This window comes from Cherax quadricarinatus, chromosome 23 (genome assembly GCF_038502225.1).
Source record: "Cherax quadricarinatus isolate ZL_2023a chromosome 23, ASM3850222v1, whole genome shotgun sequence".
Lineage (NCBI taxonomy): Eukaryota > Metazoa > Arthropoda > Malacostraca > Decapoda > Parastacidae > Cherax > Cherax quadricarinatus.
Genome location: NC_091314.1, coordinates 4,374,995 through 4,400,698, shown reverse-complemented (window position 1 = coordinate 4,400,698; position 25,704 = coordinate 4,374,995). Strand labels below are relative to the sequence as shown.

General features: G+C 41.4%; 1 protein-coding gene across 3 annotated transcripts in view; it reads left to right on the top strand.

The window, feature by feature from the left end:
• Window positions 1-24,230, top strand: part of LOC128686141 (protein turtle homolog A) — a 509,174-nt gene extending 484,944 nt beyond the window's left edge. The window contains exons 12-17 of one of the 3 annotated variants that reach the window (XM_070087793.1): window positions 3,354-3,487; window positions 3,657-3,823; window positions 11,353-11,435; window positions 17,791-18,024; window positions 18,957-19,139; window positions 20,762-24,230. In XM_070087793.1, the coding sequence (XP_069943894.1) occupies window positions 3,354-3,487; window positions 3,657-3,823; window positions 11,353-11,435; window positions 17,791-17,940 (534 nt within the window). In that variant the 3' untranslated portion in view covers window positions 17,941-18,024; window positions 18,957-19,139; window positions 20,762-24,230. The remainder of the gene's footprint in view (window positions 1-3,353; window positions 3,488-3,656; window positions 3,824-11,352; window positions 11,436-17,790; window positions 18,025-18,956; window positions 19,140-20,761) is intronic. The other 2 variants (XM_070087792.1, XM_070087791.1) reach the window with 2 other exon arrangements.
• Window positions 24,231-25,704: the final 1,474 nt, after the last annotated feature.

Sequence of the window (25,704 nt, the reverse complement as noted above, 5' to 3'; positions counted from 1 at the left end):
CCTATAGGTTTATCGCTTCTCAATTATTGTAATTTTCTTACCTCCCCTCTGTGTCCTCGTCCCCCCCCCCTCTCTCTCTCTCTCATTACATCATATCCCATATCCTGTGATTCTCAGTGACAAGAAAGATCCCAAGAAAAAAGGGAGGAACAAGGAGGAAGGAAATGGGTAAAGGGGGTATGGGAGGAGGAGGGAGATAAGGTAAGTGACCCAACCACGTCTGATTTTTGCTTGATAATGGGTTTGTGTATCAGGTTTACATTTTACGTCAACATGAACATATATAATACATACGACACTCTTCCCAGCACTCATACACTCACACATACAAGGTGTCCCCATACGTGTTTGTGCGGTAAGTATGAGTATTTTTTATGAATAATTCCTGTGAAATAGCACACACAATATTTGGATATTTTAATGGGGAAACGTTTCGCCGTTAACGGCTTCAAGATTGAAGTCATTCGTGGCGAAACGTTACTTCGTTAAAATATCCCAATACGTATGTATTTAATTTCATGTTTGTCATTTCATGCCATGTCTAACCTAGTGGAATTTGTTGTGATGGAATGTCGCGGTTGTGTAGGCTTGCGGGCGGACGCGGTGAGCGAGCAAGTGGTTCATTGCTTGGTACTAGCTAGTCTGTGTGTTCTGCTGTCAGTGCTCTTCAAGGTGTTCACGTGTTTGGGGGTGATACGGCAGTGATGGATTTATCGATTTTATACGTAGACCGGGCCACGTGTTGTCCAGGTTCATTATCTGGTAAATCATTCTGTATCCTTGGTGTTGTAGACTGCGTCAAGTATTATCCAGACTCGTCTGGTAGATCACTCGGTATCCTTGGTGTTGTAGACTGCGTCAAGTATTATCCAGACTGGTCTGGTGGATCACTCGGTATCCTTGGTGTTGTAGAGGGGGGTCAGATGTTATCCAGGCTCATCATCATCTGGTAGATTACGCTGTATCCTTGACCTTAAGAACTCATCCTTGTGAATGTAGCGTCTTACAAGTAAACAAGGCTCATGAAAAAAAAAACTCTTCCACATTTCCTTTGGTCAACAATGTGTTTACAAGACGATGACCATGTTTATGGTTTGAGATACTGGCGTGTACCCTCTCCTCGAGCCGCTCTTAAAACTGAGGAAGGGAGAGGCGATGGAGAGGATAAGGTGGAAGGTGGTGGTTGAGACGAAGGTAAAGGTAGAGGAGTTAAAGGAAAATGAAGTAAATATGGATTAAGAGTTGCAGGGAGTAGACCAAGAGAAGTTGGAAGAGAAATAATAAAAGGATCGAGGGGAGGCGATGATTTGGAGGAAGGGTAGGAGGCGGAAGACGCAATTATAATAAATTTGTTCTTAATGATGATGTCAAGTACATCTGTACGGTATTGGTGTTTTTGTCTCTACTTTCAGTATTCTGTTGTGTTAACAGGGGATACCTATCATTGGCAGCTGAGGTCATGCCCAGGCCCTCTGCTGTAGTAATCCACGCGAGTCAACGAATACAAATGGCTGCCGTACGAACAATACTAACAACGCCTATGTTTTGCATCTTGACATTGCCCTGCCCAACGTTGATTGGCTCCGGTGATTTTTTTTACAATCATGTCATTACGAATTCGTGAGTTTATAACGACTTGCCACAGCCATGCTCGTGTGAGATTCGTCTGTAAAAGCCCGCTTTTGTGGTCAGTGTGTGGCCCATGTTAACCTTCATAGTGTTTAGAAATACATTTAGTTGGGTGAATCTTGTTAGGCCGGCATGGTACAGTGGATAACGTCGCTAACCTGCTAGCTTGAGAATTGGTTGTTAGTCACAAACAAGAGCTAAACGCTGTAGTGTGCAGTGGCTGTACGCATTGCATTAGTGCACTAATCCAGTGTATGTTGCATCGGTTTGCGTGTAGTTGACATTCTGAGCTAGTATTATGTTCGCCCCAAATTTAATTACGGACCGACTGAAATCTCCCGTTAATTCTACTTCATTGCAGTTATAGACTTCCATTAACGTTCAGTCTTTAATTTCAATGGAAATTCAATTAAATTTTTTAATGGTTTGTGTACTTTTACAAACGGATATGTGGTATAATAAAACCATTAGCAGTTTGTCTCCACCTAATTTGTTTTGTCTGCATTACACCCTAACACATGGGAATGTAAATTTAATCACGTAGTTTCTCTATTTTCTGTGTTAGCCAGGGTTCAGGCACACACCTATTACGCCTTAATCTTCCTTAACATTGGCTCAGTGTTTTGTCTTTTTAGTTACACTCCCAGAGAGTTCTCACTCGTGTTTCATCCGCACCCCCGAAGTGTAATCAGTCTTTCCCGTGCCGCTCCCTCGTTTCCTAGTATTATTTACCTTTATTGACCATTTCTAGTGGCCTCTGGGTGGACATTAAGGCCGTGGCGTGTTCAGGATCACCCCATTTGGCCTGATGAGTTTTCCAGTTGAATTTCCAACTATTATACTCATGGTTTCCTCGGCTTGATTATTCCCAGACTTTGCTTGCTTCCTTTCACATCGAATTTGGGTTCTTCCATTCACATAGGTTTTTGTTTTCTCTTTTAAATACTTTGGTCACCTCTTATCGCACAGATTTTGGCTTATTCTTTTCACATACACATATAGATGAAGGTCATCCATCATAGAGATCGAACTTGGCAAAATTGCAATTGCGAGTTTTAAGGCTTTTAGTAAATATTTTGAGAATACTTGTATATAGTTTTGTGACATCGGTACCTGTGTGAATGCTGTGCCGTAACGGTGATACCTGTGTGAATATTGTACCGTTGGTGTCCATGAATATCGTTGTACCGTTGGTACCTGTGCATGTTGTGTTGTACAGTTGGTACCTGAGATGATGTATCTTTGGTACCTGAGGGACACTAACGTTGGTACCTGTATGAGCGTTGTAACTTTTCAAGTGGTTAATTACCTGTGTATTTTGGTGGTTTCTGAGAGCCACTTTAATAATACTTGTAAACTATTTACAAACTGGCAGTGTGTGATGAACTCCGTTGAAGGCACGTTAATATTTTGTTAGGCTGTGTGGGGGGGGGGAGGGAGTGATATTTGGTTAGAATAATTTCATACAGTAGTTCTGTAGTGAGACATAAGATTATATTGTTATTTGATTGTCCTGGTGAAGGGTATTTAGTTTGTATCACATTTGTACGCAACAGTGTTCCTATTTTGCATTATTAATAATTACATTGTTACATCAGTACATTGTTACTCATATTTACTTCAATACATTGTTTATCACATTGATACTGTATTACATTATTTGACTGTTGCGCCATGATGGGTTTTACTGTGTGGTTACTAACGTTGTGTGTGTGTGTGTGTAGGTGGCAGAGAAGAGGATGGGTGAAGCAAGTGGAGCGACCCTGTCACCGCTGGTGGGTGTGTTCCTGGGTCTGGTGGGTGGCTTCCTGCTGCTGCTGCTGCTGGCTGTTGTTCTCACCCGCACCAGGTCCAACAGGTACGTCCTCTCCAGGCTCAAGGTAATACCAACTAGGTATTACCTTATTCATTCTGTCTCTCGTGAAATTACGATGGAAGAGTATTATGAGAATATGTAAAGAATGCGGGTTATGGCATTTTATTGTGAAGTTCGGATACCAGGGACTTTATCAATTCATCTCTCTCAGATGCAGATGCTGGGGCAACAGAGGGAATACTGAAGATGTGACTTCCAGTATGTCTCCCCCGCCCACAACGACCACGGCCGCCCACGCCCACACTCACGCCCCCACCCGTGGCCTTCACGACAACGACGGTGAGAGAGCGGCGCCTGATGTTCTTAGAACCATCAATGGTAATATCGCTAATATTATTACTTTGTTCATCAGTCACTATCACACACACACACACACACACACATACACACACACACACACAGGGTGTGAGGATAAATTATTGAAATCAGTGAGTATTTAATGGATAGGAAGTTAATGGGTGAGAGTAACTAGTAGGGTCCTCCAAGGATCGGGTATTTACTTTCCCTAAATCAATGGTAACGATGTGCCGGAGATTATTCCTTGTGGATCGTTGTTTCCTGATGACCTGAAACTGTGTGATACAAGAACACTAGAGGACGGAGACGAACTATAAGATGACTTGGACAAACTGCACCAGGAGTCAGACAAGTGGCTACTAGAGCTCAGTCGAGGCAGGTATTGGAGAGCGGAAAAGGTGAAAGATGAGACAAGGTGTATAAATTGCTAGGGAATAAGTTACAGGGGTAAAAAAGTAAAGATAAGGAATGGAAAATAATTATTACAGCGAATGTATGGCCAGGAGCTCTTGCCAATTGGTGCTCGGTGCGCTCCCTAAGTCAACCAGTTTAGCCAAATGTGATTTGAGCAATTAACCTGAGTAATTACAATGTCTGTGTTAATCACGTGCACTGGTTCCACTCCCCACGTCTTATTACTCAGCTGTTCTCTGCTCCAACCGATGCATAATAGAGAGATACAACTTAGACGTATATGGGGAAAATTTGGGGAATACGTTTTCAGGAGAATTAGAAAGGCTTAAATTTGTATTATACAGAATGTTGCAATAACTGTAAGAGTTTACCCTCTAACATTTCTACACAAATAATAACTAAACACAATCCACTAATAGAAAAGAATAGGGGAATATTATTGGGGAAAGGGTTACCAAAAGATTACAATGGACTTATTCTTGGCGCACACGTCCGGACTCCCAGGGAATTTCACCCTCATCTTTCTTCCCAACTTCAGTGGAGGTTTAGGCTTCTCTCCTCTTTGTAACACCTGACCTGAGATTAAGACACATGTGCAACATCTGGGTATCTTTATTGTAGACGTTTCGCCATCCAATGGCTTTATCAATACAAATTCTAGGACATAACTTGAAGACAGTAGAACTATGTACAGAAGATGAGGTAATCAGTCCCTCAACCTAGGAGTAGGTGCGAAGAGCACCATAGTCGTGGAGATTCTGAAGCAGATACGATACGATAGGACTCACAGGTAAGTACCCACAAGGGGCGAGGGGCAAGTGGGGACAGTGCGAAGAATAGACGGGGAGAGGAATCTCTTGACCGAAGAGAGAAGAGTCAGGACTAAACCCAACTGCTAAGCCTGAATGACGATGATGAAAGACGATGTAGACAACAGGAACTCTGCAGGAGCTGACTGCAACTTGCTGGATGGAAGATTTCTGCTTCTTGATGGTGATTGGTGGCTGCAGGCGACAAGGGAGGGGCTCGACGTTGATTGGTCATTTCATAATGGCTTGGTGGTTACTTGGAATTGTGGCGTTTTTTGACGAAGAAAGCTTCCTTGGAGAGGCAAGTTCCATTTCTAAGATGTTTAAAGCGTTGGAGAGGAATTATCATGAGGCGAGTTAAGGAGTGTTCAAATTCAGGAGTTTTACACCAAATGTCAAGGTTCGCTATAATGGTTGAAAGATTAATGAGCTCAGCTTCTTTAGAATCTCCAACGACATACTTGACTGTCTTGTTGATGAGGTGAGATTTTAGTTCAGCTGGCTCCATGTCCTGAGGATAATTTGCTGTGGTACAGAAAGATACGTTGAACCATCTGGCATAGTGTTCTGGTCTAGTATCGAATCTTGGGTCTTGAGATGGTATTATTGGTGCTGGTGTTTGTACATTTATTTCTTCATCTGCAATGGACGAATGGGAAGATGGTTCTGGTGGAAAGGCTTCTGATTGGTCGGGTTCATTGAGGAGTGGAGGCGATGGAGACTTCTCATTGGACGTTACTGGAGTGACGTCACTAGGTGTTGGTGGTGTTGGAGCTGCTGATGCAGAAGTGTTGATTAGGTCCTTGGTAAATTTGAGTATATCTTCCGAAGATGGAGATGCTGGGAATATAAATGATGGCATGTTATTTAGTGCAAATAACTCGTTGATGGTAGAGTTAAAAGATCCAGGTACAGCCATATTTTGCATGTGAGCGTATAGTAGACAGTAGTGGATCTTGGTTACGTCACATGCTGGAGGAGTGATGATGGTGGAGGCTGGCTGAGTAGTAGCTTGAAGTAATTTTGTAGTGTTAGCTTGTATCTTTGCAATTGCTGCATACGTTGGTGTGTTGCTAGTAGGTTTTTTCTTTGCTGCTTCTTGTGTTTTCTTCACAATATCCTTTCGTGTAGGACATTTTGCTGCCAGTGTATGGTGGTCGTTACTCTTACAGTTTAAGCACGATGGTTGTGGTGGAGTAGCAGCGGTGCATGAACTGAAGGTGTGTCCCTCACTACCACATGTAGTGCAGAACTTCTTGTCTTTTACTGGACATGCTTTGGTGGTGTGATGGTAAGAATAACAGTTCCAGCAGTGTTGGATGTACTGATATATCTCTGCTTCGATGTAGGTTGGACTGATGAAGTAGTAGTAAACAGCAAGACCTTCGTTCAGAGCAGTGGCAGCCATGTTAACGTCAGTGAAGGTGACCTTGAGCATGGACGATGCATTCGGGATTTTTGTGATACTGTCAACAGTAGCCCAAGTATTTTGCGTCTCGATGGATGTCTTGAGTTCTGCAGGTGATTGAGACGTCAGAATCTTGTCCAGTTTTTTTAAGGAATACTGATTTCCTGGCCCTGAGGGCAGGAGATGACATAACAGTAAACCCTTGAGCGGTAAGTGTAGTGGTGGCATCTGTAGTGAGTAGCTTCTCTGCTTCAGCATCATCGTGACACACAAGAATGAATGCTTCTTTCAGGGACAAAATGGTGTTGAATTTAACTTGCAGTGCTCCTTGAACAACAGTTGCAAGAGCAATCTTCGTTGAATCATCAACGGTACCACTTGTTGGCTTGATCTTTACACGATTTGCGTAGCTCATCGTGCAAGTCAAGGTGAAGACGACGCTGGTAAGGTTCCCCTCCCCAACGGGGATCGTAGGGAGACAGAGTAGGGAAGACTTCACCCAGCTACAAGAGTGCAGAGGCCAACTGTCTGCCCAGGGGCAGGCAGCCAGCTACGCACCAAGTCCTGGAGCAGGATGAAGAGTTCCTCTTCTCTTGCCTGTTCTATTTGCTGAGTGTCGAGGTCTGATCCTCCCAACCGGGAGCAGGTACGTCTTTCCAGTGCAGAAGCCAGTCGAAGAGTCCGTCTCTGTCTGAAGCAGAAGAAAGGAGCCTGGCGCTTATATAGTAACGTCAGGTGTAGCAGACGAGGGCATATTCACTGGTAGGCGGGATTCCCCAGTGGAAGTAGGTCCTTCCCAAAGAGATGGGTTAGTTGTAGTAGTAGTTGTCGTAGTCGTGAAGGTTGTGTACATTCGTACACAACTTGTCAGACACTGCAACATCATGGAATCTTAATTCTGAGGACATGTACATAACCTTCACGACTACGACAACTACTACTACAACTAACCCATCTCTTTGGGAAGGACCTACTTCCACTGGGGAATCCCGCCTACCAGTGAATATGCCCTCGTCTGCTACACCTGACGTTACTATATAAGCGCCAGGCTCCTTTCTTCTGCTTCAGAATCTCCACGACTATGGTGCTCTTCGCACCTACTCCTAGGTTGAGGGACTGATTACCTCATCTTCTGTACATAGTTCTACTGTCTTCAAGTTATGTCCTAGAATTTGTATTGATAAAACCACTGGATGGCGAAACGTCTACAATAAAGATACCCAGATGTTGCACATGTCTTAATCTCATCTTGTCGGTATTATATACCATTCGTACACAACACCTGACCTCTCGAGCCAACCAAGACGGCTCCACTTCAGAATTTACCCTGATACAGGAAAACCCTTTTTCAAAAGTACTTAGTGACATCTGACACTGACCTAACTCTCGGTGACTTGGAAGAGTCAGTGTATAAGTGGAAAACATGAATTAATAAAGGGGATGTAAATAGCATGCTAAAAATATCTACCATAGACAGGACTCGCAGCAGTGGTTTTAAAGTGAAAAAAAATTCAGATTCAGGAAGGATATAGGAAAGTACTGGTTTGGTAATGGAGTTGTGGATTGGTGGAATGAACTCCCGAGTACCGTCATAGAAGCTAAGACGTTGTGTAGTTTTAAAAATAGGTTGGATAAAGACATGAGTGGGTGTGAGTTGAACCTGACTAGCTTGTGCTATTAGGTCGGATGCCGTGGTCCTCCCTTAAGTGAATGTGACCTGACCTGACTAGGTCAAGGCATTGGGAGAATTGGACCTGCCTCGCATGAGCCAGTAGGCCTGCTGCAGTGTTCCTTCTTATGTTCATCATCCTCCAGTGTGTGAGGCTGATAATTGAAGCCTGGGAAAAACTGCTTCGAACATCGAACTTTTCGCAGGTCGAATACCACCTAGGAACCAATTTAGTTCAAACACAGAGATTCCAGTGTATTATTATTAGTAGTAATAGCAATAGTAGCAGCATATCTTTAAATCCTTGCAGGTCATTCAGAAAAGAGGCCGGGAGCAGCAATTCAACCATGTGCCGGGGGAAACCATCCTTGATAATACCGATCCAAAGAAGCATAACACAGCACTTATCACGTTGAAGCAAACATCCTCCTCATCATCCATCATCCACTCATCTTGTTCACCTGTCATCATCCTGGTCACTCATGTTGTTCTCCTGTCATCTTGGTCACCTGCCATCATCCTGGTCACTCATGTTGCTCTCCTGTCATCTTGTTCACCTGTCATCATCCTGGTCACTCATGTTGTTCTCCTGTCATCTTGGTCACCTGCCATCATCCTGGTCACTCATGTTGCTCTCCTGTCATCTTGGTCACCTGTCATCATCCTGGTCACTCATGTTGTTCTCCTGTCATCTTGGTCACCTGCCATCATCCTGGTCACTCATGTTGCTCTCCAGTCATCTTGGTCACCTGCCATCATCCTGGTCACTCATGTTGCTCTCCAGTCATCTTGGTCACCTGCCATCATCCTGGTCACTCATGTTGCTCTCCAGTCATCTTGGTCACCTGCCATCATCCTGGTCACTCAAGTTGCTCTCCTGTCATCTTGGTCACCTGCCATCATCCTGGTCACTCATGTTGCTCTCCTGTCATCTTGGTTACCCGCCATCATCCTGGTCACTCATGTTGCTCTCCTGTCATCTTGGTCACCCGCCATCATCCTGGTCACTCATGTTGCTCTCCTGTCATCTTGGTCACCCGCCATCATCCTGGTCACTCATGTTGCTCTCCTGTCATCTTGGTCACCCGCCATCATCCTGGTCACTCATGTTGCTCTCCTGTCATCTTGGTCACCTGCCATCATCCTGGTCACTCAAGTTGCTCTCCTGTCATCTTGGTCACCTGCCATCATCCTGGTCACTCATGTTGCTCTCCTGTCATCTTGGTCACCTGCCATCATCCTGGTCACTCATGTTGCTCTCCTGTCATCTTGGTCACCTGCCATCATCCTGGTCACTCATGTTGCTCTCCTGTCATCTTGGTTACCCGCCATCATCCTGGTCACTCATGTTGCTCTCCTGTCATCTTGGTCACCCGCCATCATCCTGGTCACTCATGTTGCTCTCCTGTCATCTTGGTCACCTGTCATCATCCTGGTCACTCATGTTGCTCTCCTGTCATCTTGGTCACCTGTCATCATCCTGGTCACTCATGTTGCTCTCCTGTCATCTTGGTCACCTGTCATCATCCTGGTCACTCATGTTGCTCTCCTGTCATCTTGGTCACCCGCCATCATCCTGGTCACTCATGTTGCTCTCCTGTCATCTTGGTCACCTGTCATCATCCTGGTCACTCATGTTGCTCTCCTGTCATCTTGGTCACCCGCCATCATCCTGGTCACTCATGTTGCTCTCCTGTCATCTTGGTCACCCGCCATCATCCTGGTCACTCATGTTGCTCTCCTGTCATCTTGGTCACCTGTCATCATCCTGGTCACTCATGTTGCTCTCCTGTCATCTTGGTCACCTGTCATCATCCTGGTCACTCATGTTGCTCTCCTGTCATCTTGGTCACCTGTCATCATCCTGGTCACTCATGTTGCTCTCCTGTCATCTTGGTCACCCGCCATCATCCTGGTCACTCATGTTGCTCTCCTGTCATCTTGGTCACCTGTCATCATCCTGGTCACTCATGTTGCTCTCCTGTCATCTTGGTCACCCGCCATCATCCTGGTCACTCATGTTGCTCTCCTGTCATCTTGGTCACCTGTCATCATCCTGGTCACTCATGTTGCTCTCCTGTCATCTTGGTCACCTGTCATCATCCTGGTCACTCATGTTGCTCTCCTGTCATCTTGGTCACCCGCCATCATCCTGGTCACTCATGTTGCTCTCCTGTCATCTTGGTCACCTGTCATCATCCTGGTCACTCATGTTGCTCTCCTGTCATCTTGGTCACCTGCCATCATCCTGGTCACTCATGTTGCTCTCCTGTCATCTTGGTCACCTGTCATCATCCTGGTCACTCATGTTGCTCTCCTGTCATCTTGGTCACCTGTCATCATCCTGGTCACTCATGTTGCTCTCCTCTCATCTTGGTCACCTGTCATCATCCTGGTCACTCATGTTGCTCTCCTGTCATCTTGGTCACCTGCCATCATCCTGGTCACTCATGTTGCTCTCCTGTCATCTTGGTCACCTGTCATCATCCTGGTCACTCATGTTGCTCTCCTGTCATCTTGGTCACCTGTCATCATCCTGGTCACTCATGTTGCTCTCCTGTCATCTTGGTCACCTAACCTCCTACAATTTTGTTAACCCTAAAACCAGCATACCCAATAAGCATTACCTGACGGCATTAGTAAGCTTACATCGCTGTTTACATTGTTATATCTGTGGAGAAACATTGTTATATCTGTGGAGAAACATTGTTATATCTGTGGAGAAACATTGTTATATCTGTGGAGAAACATTGTTATATCTGTGGAGAAACATTGTTATATCTGTGGAGAAACATTGTTATATCTGTGGAGAAACATTGTTATATCTGTGGAGAAACATTGTTATATCTGTGGAGAAACATTGTTATATCTTGTGGAGAAACATTGTTATATCTGTGGAGAAACATTGTTATATCTTGTGAAGAAACATTGTTATATCTTGTGGAGAAACATTGTTATATCTTGTGGAGAAACACAGGTTGCTGATCTCTCTTTATTGTGATAACGTTTCATACTGTATAGAGCTTTTCAGAGTTCAGAACTTCGCTCCACATACGAAACGTTGACCCCATAAAAGCTTGTTCTCTTTCCTTCGATGTTTCGTCAGTACTTCATTTGGGGCCTTTTTAATACTATTATTATCCCTTCATAATATTCTGTTAATTATACATTATTGAAATTTTTAAATGTGCACACGACGTGTCAAGCAATCATTTTTGGTGGGCCTGTGGGATAACACTGTCTTTCCCAGAAACAGCTGAGCTCTTGGACACTCACGTATGTCCGGAAATCATACCTACGCGTGTGCCACCTCCGCCTTATTCTCGCTCGCAGGTATGTCCCTTCCCCATCTTGTGAACAGTTTATATTGATGTGTACTCTGTGTATGTACTAAGATTTGTGTGTACTCTTATATAATTTGTTCGAGAGGTTTAAAACCTATCTGCTGCATGAGGTTCATTTAAGGCTTTATTTCACCCACTTATTCCACTAGTCGAGGATACTTGAATCCCAGAGGGATAAACGGTGTATATACAGTTAAAGATGCAACACGACCACTGTGAAAAAATAGTTAGGTATATGGATAGGGCGTTCTGCTTGAAGGACAGGAGTAGGAGACAGAGAGTTTGCTTTCCTGGGGCTTATCGTTAGCCGTCTGGATGACATCATGAGAGGTAATGGGAGCAATCCTATTATCTGTCTCAGTGCTGGAGGCAACGATGTTGGCAGACGTAGGAGTGAAGACCTGATTAGCAGGTATAGGTCAGCAATAGAAATAATTAGGAGTAAGGGTGGGAACCCTGTCATATGTGGTATTTTGCCAAGGAGAGGAGTTGGAAATGAATGGTTGTCCAGGGCAATTGGTGTCAATTGCGGGCTGGACAAATACTGTAAGGAAAATGCGGTAACATTCATTGACAACTGGGACCTCTTCTATGGCAGAAATGACATGTATGCCAGGGATGGGGTTCACTTATCTAGGTCTGGGATGGTAGCACTGGCAACTGCAGTGGAGGGAGCAGTTAGGACTTTAAACTAGGAATAGTTAGTGGTATGGGTTTTGGCAGGAAAACAGTGAAGTCCCAGTGTAGTAATATTACGAGTTCTAGGGGAACTAGTAATAAGCAGAACGAGGTAGATATTGAAAACCCAGGGACTTTGGGTGATAAGGACAGTAATAGGTTTAGTAGAAAAACAGAAATGAGCAGGAAGGGTAAAGAGAAAGGAGAGTCTTTCAATGTTTATTATGCTAATTGCCGTAGTGCTAGGAATAAGATGGACGAGTTGAGATTAGTTGCTAGTGCAGGTAACATTGATGTATTTGCCTTAACTGAGACGTGGTTTAATTCAAAAAAGTCGGGACATGCCTGCGGAATGTCATATTCAGGGCTTTAAATTGTTCCAAGTAGATAGAAGTATCGGGAAGGGGGGTGGGGTGGCATTGTATGTCCGAGATCGCTTGAACTGTTGCATAAAAACGGGTATTAAGTCTGAAGTAACACATACAGAGTCTGTTTGGATAGAATTTTCAGAGGGGCATGAAAAACTGATTTTAGGAGTGATATACCGTCCCCCAAACTTAGATAGGGACCAAGGGAGACTACTATGGGAGGAAATTGTTAAGGCCACAAGGCACGATAATGTAGTAATTCTAGGAGACTTTAACTTTAGTCATATTGATTGGAATTTCTTGACTGGGAATTTAGAATCATACGACTTCTTAGAAGTAGTTCAGGATTGTTTTTTGAAGCAGTTTGTGACAGAACCTACAAGGGGAAATAACCTGCTTGACTTAGTTATGGCAAACAATGAATCCCTTGTTAATAATTTAGAAATTTCAGAGGAACTGGGTGCTAGCGACCACAAATCAATTACATTTAGCATTGAATGGAAGTACGATAGTAGCGATAACTCAGTAACAGTCCCAGATTTTCGCTTAGCAGATTACGATGGGCTTAGAGAACACTTATCATCTGTTGACTGGGGTAACGAAGAGAGCTATCAATATGACAGTTTTCTGAACACTATACATGCTGCTCAAAGAACGTTTATCCCATATAAAGAAATTAGATCAAATAGAAATGACCCAAAATGGATGAATAATAGGCTCAAATATCTACTAGGGCATAAGAAAGGAATTTATAGGCGTATCTAAAGAGGTGAGGGTCATCTTATGAATCAGTATATTGACATTAAGAAGGACATTAAAAAGGAGATAAGAAAAGCTAAAAGGGACTATGAAATTAAAGTTGCTAGGGATTCTAAAACTAACCCAAAAAGTTTTTTCCAGGTCTATAGAACAAAAGTTAGAGATAAGATAGGTCCCCTTAAAAATAACTATGGGCATCTTACTGACAAAGAGAATGAAATGTGCTCGATTTTAAATAATTATTTTCTCTCAGTTTTTACACAGGAAGACACTAACAATATTCCAGTAATTAATTTTTATAGTGGGCTAGAAGATAAATTATGTAACATCACAGTCACTAGTGAAATGGTTGTGAAGCAGATAGACCGACTGAAGCAAAATAAGTCGCCGGGTCCTGATGAGGTTTTTTCAAGGGTTCTTAAGGAATGCAAAATGGAACTCTGTGAACCATTAACTAATATTTTTAATTTATCTCTTCAAACAGGTGTAGTGTCTGATATGTGGAAGATGGCTAATGTAATTCCTATTTTTAAAACAGGGGACAAGTCGCTACCGTCAAATTACCGCCCAGTAAGCCTGACCTCAATTGTAGGCAAATTACTAGAGTCAATTATAGCTGAGATTATAAGAAGCCATCTCGATAAGCATAGCTTGATTAATGATACTCAGCATGGATTCACAAGAGGCCGGTCTTGTCTAACTAATTTATTAACTTTCTTCAGTAAAGCTTTTGAGGCTGTTGACCACGATAAAGAATTTGATATTATTTACTTAGATTTTAGTAAGGCTTTTGATAGAGTTCCGCACCATAGACTGTTAAAGAAAGTGGCAGCTCATGGCATTGGGGGAAAAATGCTCTCGTGGATCGAGTCATGGCTCACTGACAGGAAGCAGTGTCCATAAATGGGGTTAAATCCGAGTGGGGATCTGTAACAAGTGGCGTTCCACAGGGATCAGTCTTGGGCCCGTTGTTGTTTATAATATATATCAATGATCTTGATGAGGGAATTACTAGTGATATGAGCAGATTCGCCGATGACACAAAGATAGGTAGGATAATTGATTCAAACGTAGATGTTATGGAACTTCAGGAGGATTTAAACAAGCTCTATTCTTGGTCAGAAAAGTGGCAGATGCAGTTCAATGTAGATAAATGCAAGGTTCTGAAGCTTAGGAGTGCCCATAACCCTAATACTTATAAGTTAAATGATGTAGAACTTAGCCATACAGATTGCGAAAAGGACTTGGTGAGCAGCAACCTTAAACCAAGACAGCAATGTGATGAATGGTTTGAAAAACCGACAAGTTGAAGATTGAGACACTTATGCAGCATATGGGAAGCTTTATTCAGGAAACGTTTCGCCACACAGTGGCTTCAACAGTCCAATACAAAGAGGAAGGCGTAAGGAGAGGAGGAGAATGAGGTAATCAGTCCCTCAACCTGGAGTCGATGTGTTCAGTCCATCAATCTTGTAGATTGATGGACTGAACACATCGACTCCAGGTTGAGGGACTGATTACCTCATTCTCCTCCTCTCCTTACGCCTTCCTCTTTGTATTGGACTGTTGAAGCCACTGTGTGGCGAAACGTTTCCTGAATAAAGCTTCCCATATGCTGCATAAGTGTCTCAATCTTCAAGACAGCAATGCCTAAGCGTACGTAATAAGGCAAATAGATTACTGGGATTTATATCAAGAAGTGTAAGCAACAGAAGTCCAGAGGTCATACTGCAGCTTTATACATCATTAGTAAGGCCTCACCTAGATTATGCAGCTCAGTTCTGGTCTCCATATTACAGAATGGACATAAATTCGTTAGAAAACATTCAGCGTAGGATGACTAAAATAATACATAGCATTAGAAATCTTCCTTATGAAGAAAGATTGAAGACTCTTAAGTTACATTCACTTGTTAGACGAAGAATGAAGGGAGACCTGATCGAAGTGTTTAAGTGGAAGATAGGTATTAATAAAGGGGATATTAATAAGGTCTTGAGGATGTCTCTCCAAGAGAGAACCCGCAGTAATGGATTTAAATTAGATAAGTTTAGATTTAGAAAGGACATAGGAAAGTATTGGTTTGGAAATAGGGTAGTTGATGAGTGGAACAGTCTACCTAGTTGGGTTATTGAGGCTGGGACTTTGGGTAGTTTCAAATTTAGGTTGGATAAGTACATGAGTGGGAGGGGTTGGATTTGAGTGGGACTTTCACATCAGAGCTTATTTCTTGGGTGGCATTGAAAATTGGGTTGGGCAAATGTTTTGTTAGTGGGATGAATTGTAAAGGACCTGCCTAGTATGGGCCAACAGGCCTGCTGCAGTGTTCCTCCTTTCTTATGTTCTTATTATCAAGGAACTGTTCCTTGATAATGTGAGAAATCACGAAAGTGCTTGGAATTTCACTATTTTTTCACAGTGGTTGCTTTCCATATTGTGATATCACATGTTTACTGTGATCTGTTGCATGCCGTTAGAGATATATACCTCTTGGTGTATACATGAGAATGTTTTAGTCTAGAGGCAAGATTTATGTCATTCCCTGATTAACTCCCACGGGTTTAGCGCATATGTAAATAAATTAGAATGAGCGTTTCCTATTTTTCCACCACACATTTAAAATTGTATTCTTACAGGTCTATCCTAGATGATGATAATATACAGCTATTGGATGAATAATGGTGAATGTTTCCCTTTTTTTCGGGTCATCCAGCTCTGATAAGAGGCGGCCTTTGTGGTATTTTTTTTTTTTTTTTTTTTTTTTTTTTTTTTTTTTTTTTTTTTTTTTTTTTGAGATTCATATCTGTTGTAGAAGGATACGCTGCTGGTACATAGATATAATTTATTTATACATAGAGGGGAGGGATGCATGCTAATCTTTTAGCAAATTATTCAACATTTAAATTGCGTTTGTTAATTGATAAAAAAAAATGTTTTTGGTCAGTGTTGTCCATAAACATTTTTTTTAACGGATCATAATTGTATTTCATGAAGCTCATTTTATTCCCATGGCAGAAACATACACCGTGAGGTGTATATTCCTCTGGGTGTGTATTTCTGTATTTATACTGAGAGTTTACTTGAATCCATTGGACCGGTAAGCCAGCGGAAGGCCTCGGTCAGATGACCAAAAGCTCCAGCTGCTGGTCATCATATGACTAAGACCCGCGTCAGGAAACACTTGTCCTGTTTGCTGACCTAGCCTACCCTTGAATCCCTATTTTAGGGTTAAAAAGGTGAGAGGCAGCATTAATAACCCCCAGTAATAGTGGTAAAATTACCGACCAAAATGGTAGGTAAATGGACATAGATGCAACTAATATGACGTTTTATTGTGGCAACGTTTCGCGCTCCAGGAGCTTTGTCAAGCCGGCTTGACAAAGCTCCTGGAGAGCGAAACGTTGCCACAGTAAAATGTCACGTTAGTTCCACCTGTGTCTGTTTACCTGACTTAATAACCCTCGAGTAGTTAATAGACTTGAAAAGTGTGCTGATCCAAAACGTCAACATTTCCACTAACAGTCGTTGGACGGCGCTTTAAACCACCTTCCAAAAATAATGTTCTCTTTACGCCTTTCAAAGTTTTGACACTGAAGAGGCGTTCTTCGTTAAAGGAAATGAACCCATTTTTCCTTTCTTTGCATCGAACCTAATTAGTTAACTTGTCCCAGGCACTGTTACGCCCCTTACGTGTTTAGGGCTTCTCTGTGAATATCAACAGAATCTCTTCAAAAAGATATCAACGGAATTTTGATCTTTTGAACACATTTAACGTTTAAAATGTCTTGATCTAGGCTTCACTCGTGAAAAGATTTTGAAAGACCAAAAATAGTTGAGTTCAAACTCCCGCAAGAAATATAAAAGCGTAATATTCAGATAGTGTGGGTTCATCACGCCCTATCCATGCTGTCGTATGCAGAGAACAGCTAAGATAGGTTATTTAGGGTTTGTCAGGAAACAGGACAAGTGTCTCCTGACGCGGGTCTTAGCAATAAAGTTCTGAATTAGAGAAAAGGGCTTTGTGAACACCGTGGTGTCCGTAACAAATACGACTTCTCTATGCCTAATACAGACGACTATTCCTAACAAATGTGTTGTACTGCATGTAAGCAGAGACGGCATCAATTTCTGTATAGAAGAGGCTTAGGGATAGCAATCTGGTTGTAAGCAAGCACACGCTGTATGTCAGATCAGTAAAAATGCTTTTGTTCGCACCTAACCGGGCTTTACAGAAGCGAAATCTGGGATTTTGTTTTGCTTCCCAAGTCACAGTAGGTTATAGTCAGTGCTGTAGTTCTCTATCAGTAGATAGGTATTTTATCCCTGCAATGTTTGAGAACAAATGAGGCTGTGACATCGTTAGTCTAAGGATTTTAAACGCACAATTTGCCAATTTACTTATTTTTATTATTTTTATTTGGGGTAGTTTTGGAGGCTTAAGATTATGGAGGACTGGAGCCCTCCTCCAAGCCTCTGGTGCCTCCACTGCATACAAATTGCTGCACATGTACCTAGCAGCAATAATAGACTTTGATATTGCAGGCAGCACTGGTAGAATCTCTGCAGGTAGCGCCGCTGTCTGCTGTCGCTACCCCTAGCTCTCCTGCAAGTGGTGGTGGCGGGTCAGGACTTCCTCTGTACAGGGACACAGGTAGCCCCCTTCACCTTCTCCATGATGAGAGCTTCGTGTAGGCGTGGCCATCCCCCGCCCTCACGCCCACCACCACGCCCACCAGTGTTTTATCCAGAGTGAAGTCGGATTGAAGCTCTGAGGGGGTGAGTATGGCTGCTCACTGTCCCCCAGTCCTTTATTGTTTTCAATGAAAAGAGATGATTAAATGCATACGGATCTAATGGCGCCTGTGGAATGAAGATAATAGGCTTGAGCCCCCCAAAAATGTGGAAGTATCTCCAATTCCCTCGATAAAGAACCCTTCAGCATCAAGTTAGCCCTTTTGAAGGTTCTGACAAGTTTCCATACACTCCTACTTTTCCCATCTAGCACTGAAATTAAGCAGCTGTAATTAAATAACTTGTGGGTTGTATCCAGGTAAAATTAAAACTTCTACAAGAAAACTCCAGTTTTGTTGGAAGTATTAAAATGTATACAACGCAACATGGTGGTTTCAATGACGTTAATTAAAAAGTGTAATTGATTCAACCAGTAACTGGTGCTGTCCTGGGGTAACATGCAAGATTCTCTGGCCACAGCATTTAGTTTATTTTTTTAGTGACTTGTTTAGAGTCGCCTGAAATAAATTTAATCAATATCATTACTTCGTTGGGACTAATTTTTACTCTTCCCCTATTTCCATTATGCCATTTGTCTGTATTAAAATAATTATTGTTCTTATTTTTGCCTACACCCCAGTTTCTTACATTCTTATATTGAGACTATTTTCAGTCACTATATTTATAAACTATACAACAGTCAGGAAGCCCATAGGATGTACAACATTTCTTGTGGATATACACTTTTATTCTCGACTTAAAGCTCCCTATATTTCGAAGAAATTCTCAAAGTCAAAAGATAAAAGGCTATTGATCCCCTGTCAGCTATATTCCTTTCCTTTGTCCAGCCTTTACAGGTTCAAGCAATTACGTGAGCAGACATTGTCAGTAACTCTTGTCGCTTTTACTTTTATGAAAGGAAAAGAAAAGAAAAGACTGACTTGCTGACCACTTTGTAATGTTTGTTGGTGTGGCAGGGAGGTGGTGGTGTGGTGCGCGGGAGGTGCACACCTGCGCCTGTACAGAAGAACGTTGGTAAAGAAGGTGAAGGTTTATTAGGGTCAGATGTCTGGCCTTCTGGTGTGTGGGTGGGTGCCATCCCTGGCCCTCCCTCACCTGCCACACTCGTCTCATTCACACCGCCTCCTGTGTCGCATATGGTGAGTTGGCATCGTATTCATACAAATACAATTTTATATGCAGTAAGATTACAGTAAACAGGTGATATCACAATGTGTAAAACAAACTCTGTAAAAAATAATGAAATAACAAGCGATTTCGTGGTTTCTCACATTATTAAGTCCTTGATAAATAACAAAAAAAAAAGGCACAATACGGTGACTGGAACGATACACAAATAACCCGCACATGAAAGAGAGAAGCTGACGACGACGTTTCGATCCGACTTGGACCATTTACAAAGTGACTGTAAATGGTCCAAGTCGGACCGAAACGTCGTCGTCAGCTTCTCTCTTTTATGTGCGGGTTATTTATGTACAAGTCCTTGATAATGTGAAAAATTACGAAAGCACTAGAAATTTCACTATTTTTTTTTCACTATTTTTTATATATATTTAAGTGGTACAAAATAATGTAATTTACATGTAATAAAACATTGGTAAGCACAAAAGATGCACACTAGTATGCAATGCAAAAGTTATATTGCTCTTGGGGAATGATAGATAATCCGGTTTAATAAAGAGAGCATCATGGGAGGCAGAGATCTGTGGCTTGAGACAAGAAAATAAAACAGCGAGTAGCGGAGTATAAGGGAGTGCAGAGAAGACTAATGTGAATGAGGGAGGAATGCTGTAGAGCCGAAAACTCATACGCTCTAAATTAAAGTTTTCAGCTTAAAGCTAACTACGGCCTAGTTACCTCTACTTAAGTAAATATAAATTATTTAGCTAGATAGTGATGGCGAGGAGATGGGTGGAGGGAAGATTGTAAGTGGAGAGTGTATGAAACGGAAAAGTAAAACATTCGTGTTGGATAATCAAAATATTGTTTATATCTGTCATTAGTTCCAGGGGTCACTCCCCTCAGGGAAAGTTCCTTGATGTTGGTGAGGGGCTCTTGATTTAGGGAATTGGGCCTGTGCTCCAGTTCCCCGAATTAGCCTGAATGCCTTCCACATCCCCCCCAGGCGCTGCATAATCCTACGGGTTTAGCGCTTCCCCTTGATTATAATAATAATAATCCAGGGGTCACTAACATCCTAAATTGTTAAGAAACGTTGGAGAGCAAAAAACTATATGAAATGCAGGAAAGTAAAGTGTATAATGTATATAAGCTTGTTCAGTTTACCTGTCATCCTACATATTTGACAAAGAAAAGAGCAGCAATCCTGCCAGAGTCAAAAACATTAAACAGGGTTCTGTTATACAATTATATGAGGATCGTAATAAGAGATAATTCAGTTTAATTAGACTGCTGAGAAATTAATATGAAGAACATGTGCCAGATAGGTTTGCCTCCATTAGGGTCTAGTGTAATTATGACCTCATGAAAAAAGGATGACTTCTAAAGCCCAGCTGTAAGTGGCCAGAAATAAGGTGTTAATACACAGATAATCCGCACATAGGAGAGAGGAGGAACTTAACGACAACATTTCGGTCCGACTTGGACCATTTACAATGCGAGAATAATTTGTGTATTGTTCCAATAACGGTATTGTGCCTTTTTGTTCTTTAAGGTGGTGTAGTGCTTTTTTATAATAATAATAATAATAATAATAATAATAATGTTCTTTAAGGTGTTAATTCATACTACTCCCTTTCAGATGTTTCCAGCAAGCTGGCCAAGCTAAAACAATTGCATACACAACCAGTGATGGCGGCGAGATGACTACAGGTAGTAGCCAGTGTAAAAACACGAGTAATTTATATAGTCAAGATAGACGAATGAGTATTGTTCATGAGGCAGTGGTCAGGAGTAAGGCTTAACTAACGTGATGCTGTGATATTGTTTAAGCCTATAACTGATGCTTAAAATTGTGTTTCTGGTAAATTACAAGGAATTAATAAAGTGTTTTGGCAGGCATATGCAAAAAGGTTAAAAGGTATGATATAGAACTGTATAGTTTTGTATTGGCAAGGTTATTTAATGTTTTGTATGGTTGATGCCCATATGTATTGTTCATGGCATTCGAGGTCACTAAGAACAAGGATGCAGATACGCCTGTTTGTCAGGAAAAGCGTGTCATTTGCAATGACATGTTGAGAGGTTTCATAACCAACTTGTATTTACCTTCTCCATCAGTATATAACAACCAACTCCAAGCATTGCCCTCCTAATGGCACCATTAAGTTAATAAAAGCTGAACAAACAGTTCTCAAGAGTCTTTAATGGGATACAAATGAGGTTACCTGCTGGAGTGTGTCTGGTGAGTAGGTATAAGTGAGGTCACCAGCACGAGTCTATAGTGAGCAAGTATGAGCGGGGTTACCTGCTGGAGAATATCTAGTAAGAAGATACAAGGTCACTGCTGGACGGAATCTAGTGAGCAGGTATGAGCAAGGTCAGCATGCTGGACGTGTGCTTCCGACGCAGCTGTGATATGGGTACCGTCCATGTTAGTTGTCTACATCATGTAGCAGGAAACTTTGCATTTCCTGCCACATTAATTTTAGCTACTACATCACTAACATTTTTTTTCAGTGCTGTTGATTACCTCAGTGAAACTGTAGAGGAGGCAGCTGCATTGTAATTAACACATAATGGTGAAATGTATTAAATTACCAAAGTGTGTAACTGGCAGTGTAATTAACTGGAAGTAAACTAATTTACCTTTGTTCTCCAACAGTATATAACCTTCAAAATTAATCTTTTAATGAAGGTGATTATTGACTATGTAAGCAGTTTTCGTTAGTAAATTCACTATGTGAATGATGAGTGATTGCTAAAAAAAGTTAACTATTTGCAATGGCTAAATTTCTGGTGGCATTGTCTTGTTAGTATTTGCCACCAAGTGCCTGGTCAGTGTCATATGATCAGTATGATCAGGTATGTCCAGGTAGAAACCAAAACATTAGAGGCAGTCTAGCTATGTATGACTGTAATTTGTGTGTATATATATACATACACAGTACACAAATACACACAATACATATGCATACTGTAATTGTATTCATGGGGCAGTGCTAAACCCCTAGGGGATGTGTACAGTATAGTACAAAAAACTTATTTAGAACGTGCAATTTTGTCTCATTAATCAGTTAATTTGCCAAACACTGAGTGAATTCATGGTTGCAGTAATGCTGCAGAAACCAGTCTAAGCATAAAGAAACTAATATATTGATGTTAAATACAAATCGCTAAATTTAGGTTGACCTAAGATAGGAAATGTCTTGGTGCTGAAGGGCTCTTTATCCAAGAAGTTAGATGTACTCTCACTTTTCTCAGATCAAACCTGATTATTTTCCATCCCACATGCTGGATGACCTACGAGTTTAGCATCTTCCTCTGAATATAATACCTTATGTTAATTTTAGGAAAATTCAATGAGGTAGGTAAGGTTGAGGTGCAAAATTATTTTTATACCTTGTTAATTACCAAGAATATATCTATCAATGTACAGGATAATTTTCCTTAAATATTATTATTGGGCAGTTCAGCTGATTTCACAGACTGCCTTAAAAGCAATGCTTGTGCACACAAAATTATAAATCGTGTGTGTGTATCATATACAGATATTTATTTTTATTTATTAATTTATTTTGCTTAAATGTTACAGCTGGTTCTTTGTATTGCTGAAGTTGTTTTTGAATACAAAATAAACCCAAAGATAGACGATGCCATTTCTCTTCTGCCTTTGGGCTTGGTGAAACTGCTCCAAGAAAGAATGTAATGTCTGTCTGTGCTGCTCACTAACACAATACTACATGCAGAAAGAAGACTGGTGATGTAATATAGACTGGGAAGACAGAAGCTGAAAATTTTGAGCAGGAAAAAATTCATAAGGTAAGCAGAGTAGGGAATTAGGGTAAGATATAAACAACTATTGGAGGATAGATGGTCTAGTAAGAGTATAGGCAATGGGGTCGAAGATGTATGGGTTAGGTTTAAAAATGTAGTGTTAGTGTTCACCAGAAGTTTGTGGTTACAGGAAAGTGTGTGCGGGAGGGAAGAAAAGCGATTGGTGGAATGATAATGTAAAGAGAGTAGTAAGGGAGAAAAAGTTAGCATATGAGAGATTTTTTACAAAACAGAAGTGATGCAGGGTGGAAAGAGTATGTGGAGAGAAAGAGAGTGGTGCAGCAATGTAAAAAGAGAGCAAATGAGAGACTGGGTGAGATGTTATCAACAAATTTTGTTGAAAATAAGAAAAAAGTTTTGGAGTGAGATTAATAAGTTGAGGAAGCCTAGGGAACAAGTGGATGTGTCAATTAAAAATAGGAGAGGAGAGTTATTAAATGGAAAGTTAGAGGTATTGGGAAGATGGAGGTAATATTTTGAGGAATTGTTAAATGTGATGAAGATTGGGAAGCTGTGATTTCGTGTAAGAAAACCCTTACTGTCGCTCATTCAGTCAGTCTTGCCAGAAGGGCACTGACATCCCTGTTCAGGTGACTCTCAAAACCACATCATCTCCACCCCTCCTCAAGGGTGAGGCACATAGTTCCTTGTAGATACAGTACATTCATTTGAATGTTTATCAAAACTGTCTTAAATTTCAACCAAAGCAATATTTACATAATTTTTTAACATTTGTGAAAAGTAATTGATAAAACTAATAATTCCTTAATTTTTTTTCAACAAGTCGGCCGTCTCCCACCGAGGCAGGGTGACCCAAAAAGAAAGAAAATCCCCAAAAAGAAAATACTTTCATCATCATTCAACACTTTCGCTTTACTCACACATAACCACTGTCTTTGCAGAGGTGCTCAGAATACAACAGTTTAGAAGCATATACGTATAAAGATACACAACATATCCCTCCAAATTGCCAATATTCCAAACCCCTCCTTTAAAGTACAGGCATTGTACTTCCCATTTCCAGGACTCAAGTCCGGCTATATAAAAATAACCAGTTTCCCTGAATCCCTTCACTAAATATTACCCTGCTCACATTCCAACAGCTCGTCAGGTCCCAAATACCATTCGTTTCCAGTCACTCCTATCTAACACGCTCGCGCACGCTTGCTGGAAGTCCAACCCCCTCGCCTACGAAACCTCCTTTACACCCTCCCTCCAACCTTTTCGAGGACGACCCCTACCCCGCCTTCCTTCCCCTACAGATTTATACGCTCTCCATGTCATTCTACTTTGATCCATTCTCTCTAAATAACCAAACCACCTCAACAACCCCTCTTCAGCCCTCTGACCAATACTTTTATTAACTCCACACCTTCTCCTAATTTCCACACTCCGAATTTTCTGCCTAATATTTACACCACACAGGACATCTCCACTGCCTCCAACCGCCTCCTCGCTGCAACATTTACAACCCAAGCTTCACACCCATATAAGAGTGTTGGTACTACTATACTTTCATACATTCCCTTCTTTGCCTCCTTGGATAACTTTTGTCTCCACAGATACCTCAACTCGCCACTCGCCTTTTTTCCCTCATCAATTCTGTGGTTAACTTCATCCTTCATAAACCCATCTGCTGACAAGTCAACTCCCAAGTATTTGAAAACATTCACTTCTTCCATACTCCTTCCCTCCAATCTGATATCCAATTTTTCGTTACCTAACTCGTTTGATACCCTCACCACCTTACTCGTATCTCTGTTCACTTTCAACTTTCGTACTTTACACAAACTCTCAAACTCATCCACTAACCTTTGTAATTTTTCTTTTGATTAGAATCTCCCATAAGCACAGTATCATCAGCAAAAAGTAACTGTGTTGATTTCCCATAATTTAATCCCACCCCTCTCCTGAACACCCTAGCATTTACTTATTTTACAACCCCATGGTGACATTATACATCCCTGTCTAAGACCTACTTTTACCGGGAAGTAATCTCCCTCTCTCCTACACACCCTAACCTGAGCCTCACTATCCTCTTAAAAACTCTTTACAGTATTTAGTAACTTACTACTTGCAACATCTGCCACATTGCTCCCCTATCCATTCTATCATGCCTTTTCTAAATCCGTTAAATGCAATTTAAACTTCCCTACGTTTATCTAAATACTGTTCACATACATGCTTCCATGTAAACACTTGATCTACACATCCCCTACCCACTCTAAAACCTCCTTGCTCATCTGCAATCCTACTCTCTGTCTTACCTCTAATTCTTTCAATAATAACCCTACCGTACACTTTTCCTGGTATACTCAGTAAACTACTACTACTATAATTTTTACAATCTCTTTTGTTCCCCTTCCCCTTATATAAAGGAAATATACATGTTCTCTGCCAATCCCTAAGTACCTTCCCCTCTTTCATACATTTATTAAATAAAAATTCCAACCACTCCAACACTGTATCCCCCCTGCTTTTAACATGTCATGATCCTGTCAATTCCAGCTGCTTTACCAACTTTCAATTTTATCAACTTCAGTTTTAAGAGAAAAATACAAATTTCTTCATTTTCAGTACTGATAGGGCATGTCAGAAAGGTAAGGATCAGGAATACTAGAGCTCACCTGAAAATTAAGAGGCAGGTGAATCATAGGAATGTTAGGAAACATTTTTTTTTTTTACTGGCCTCATTTTTTTTAAGAAAAAAGTGAGGATGCATTCCTAGATTTTCCTGTCTTACATTGA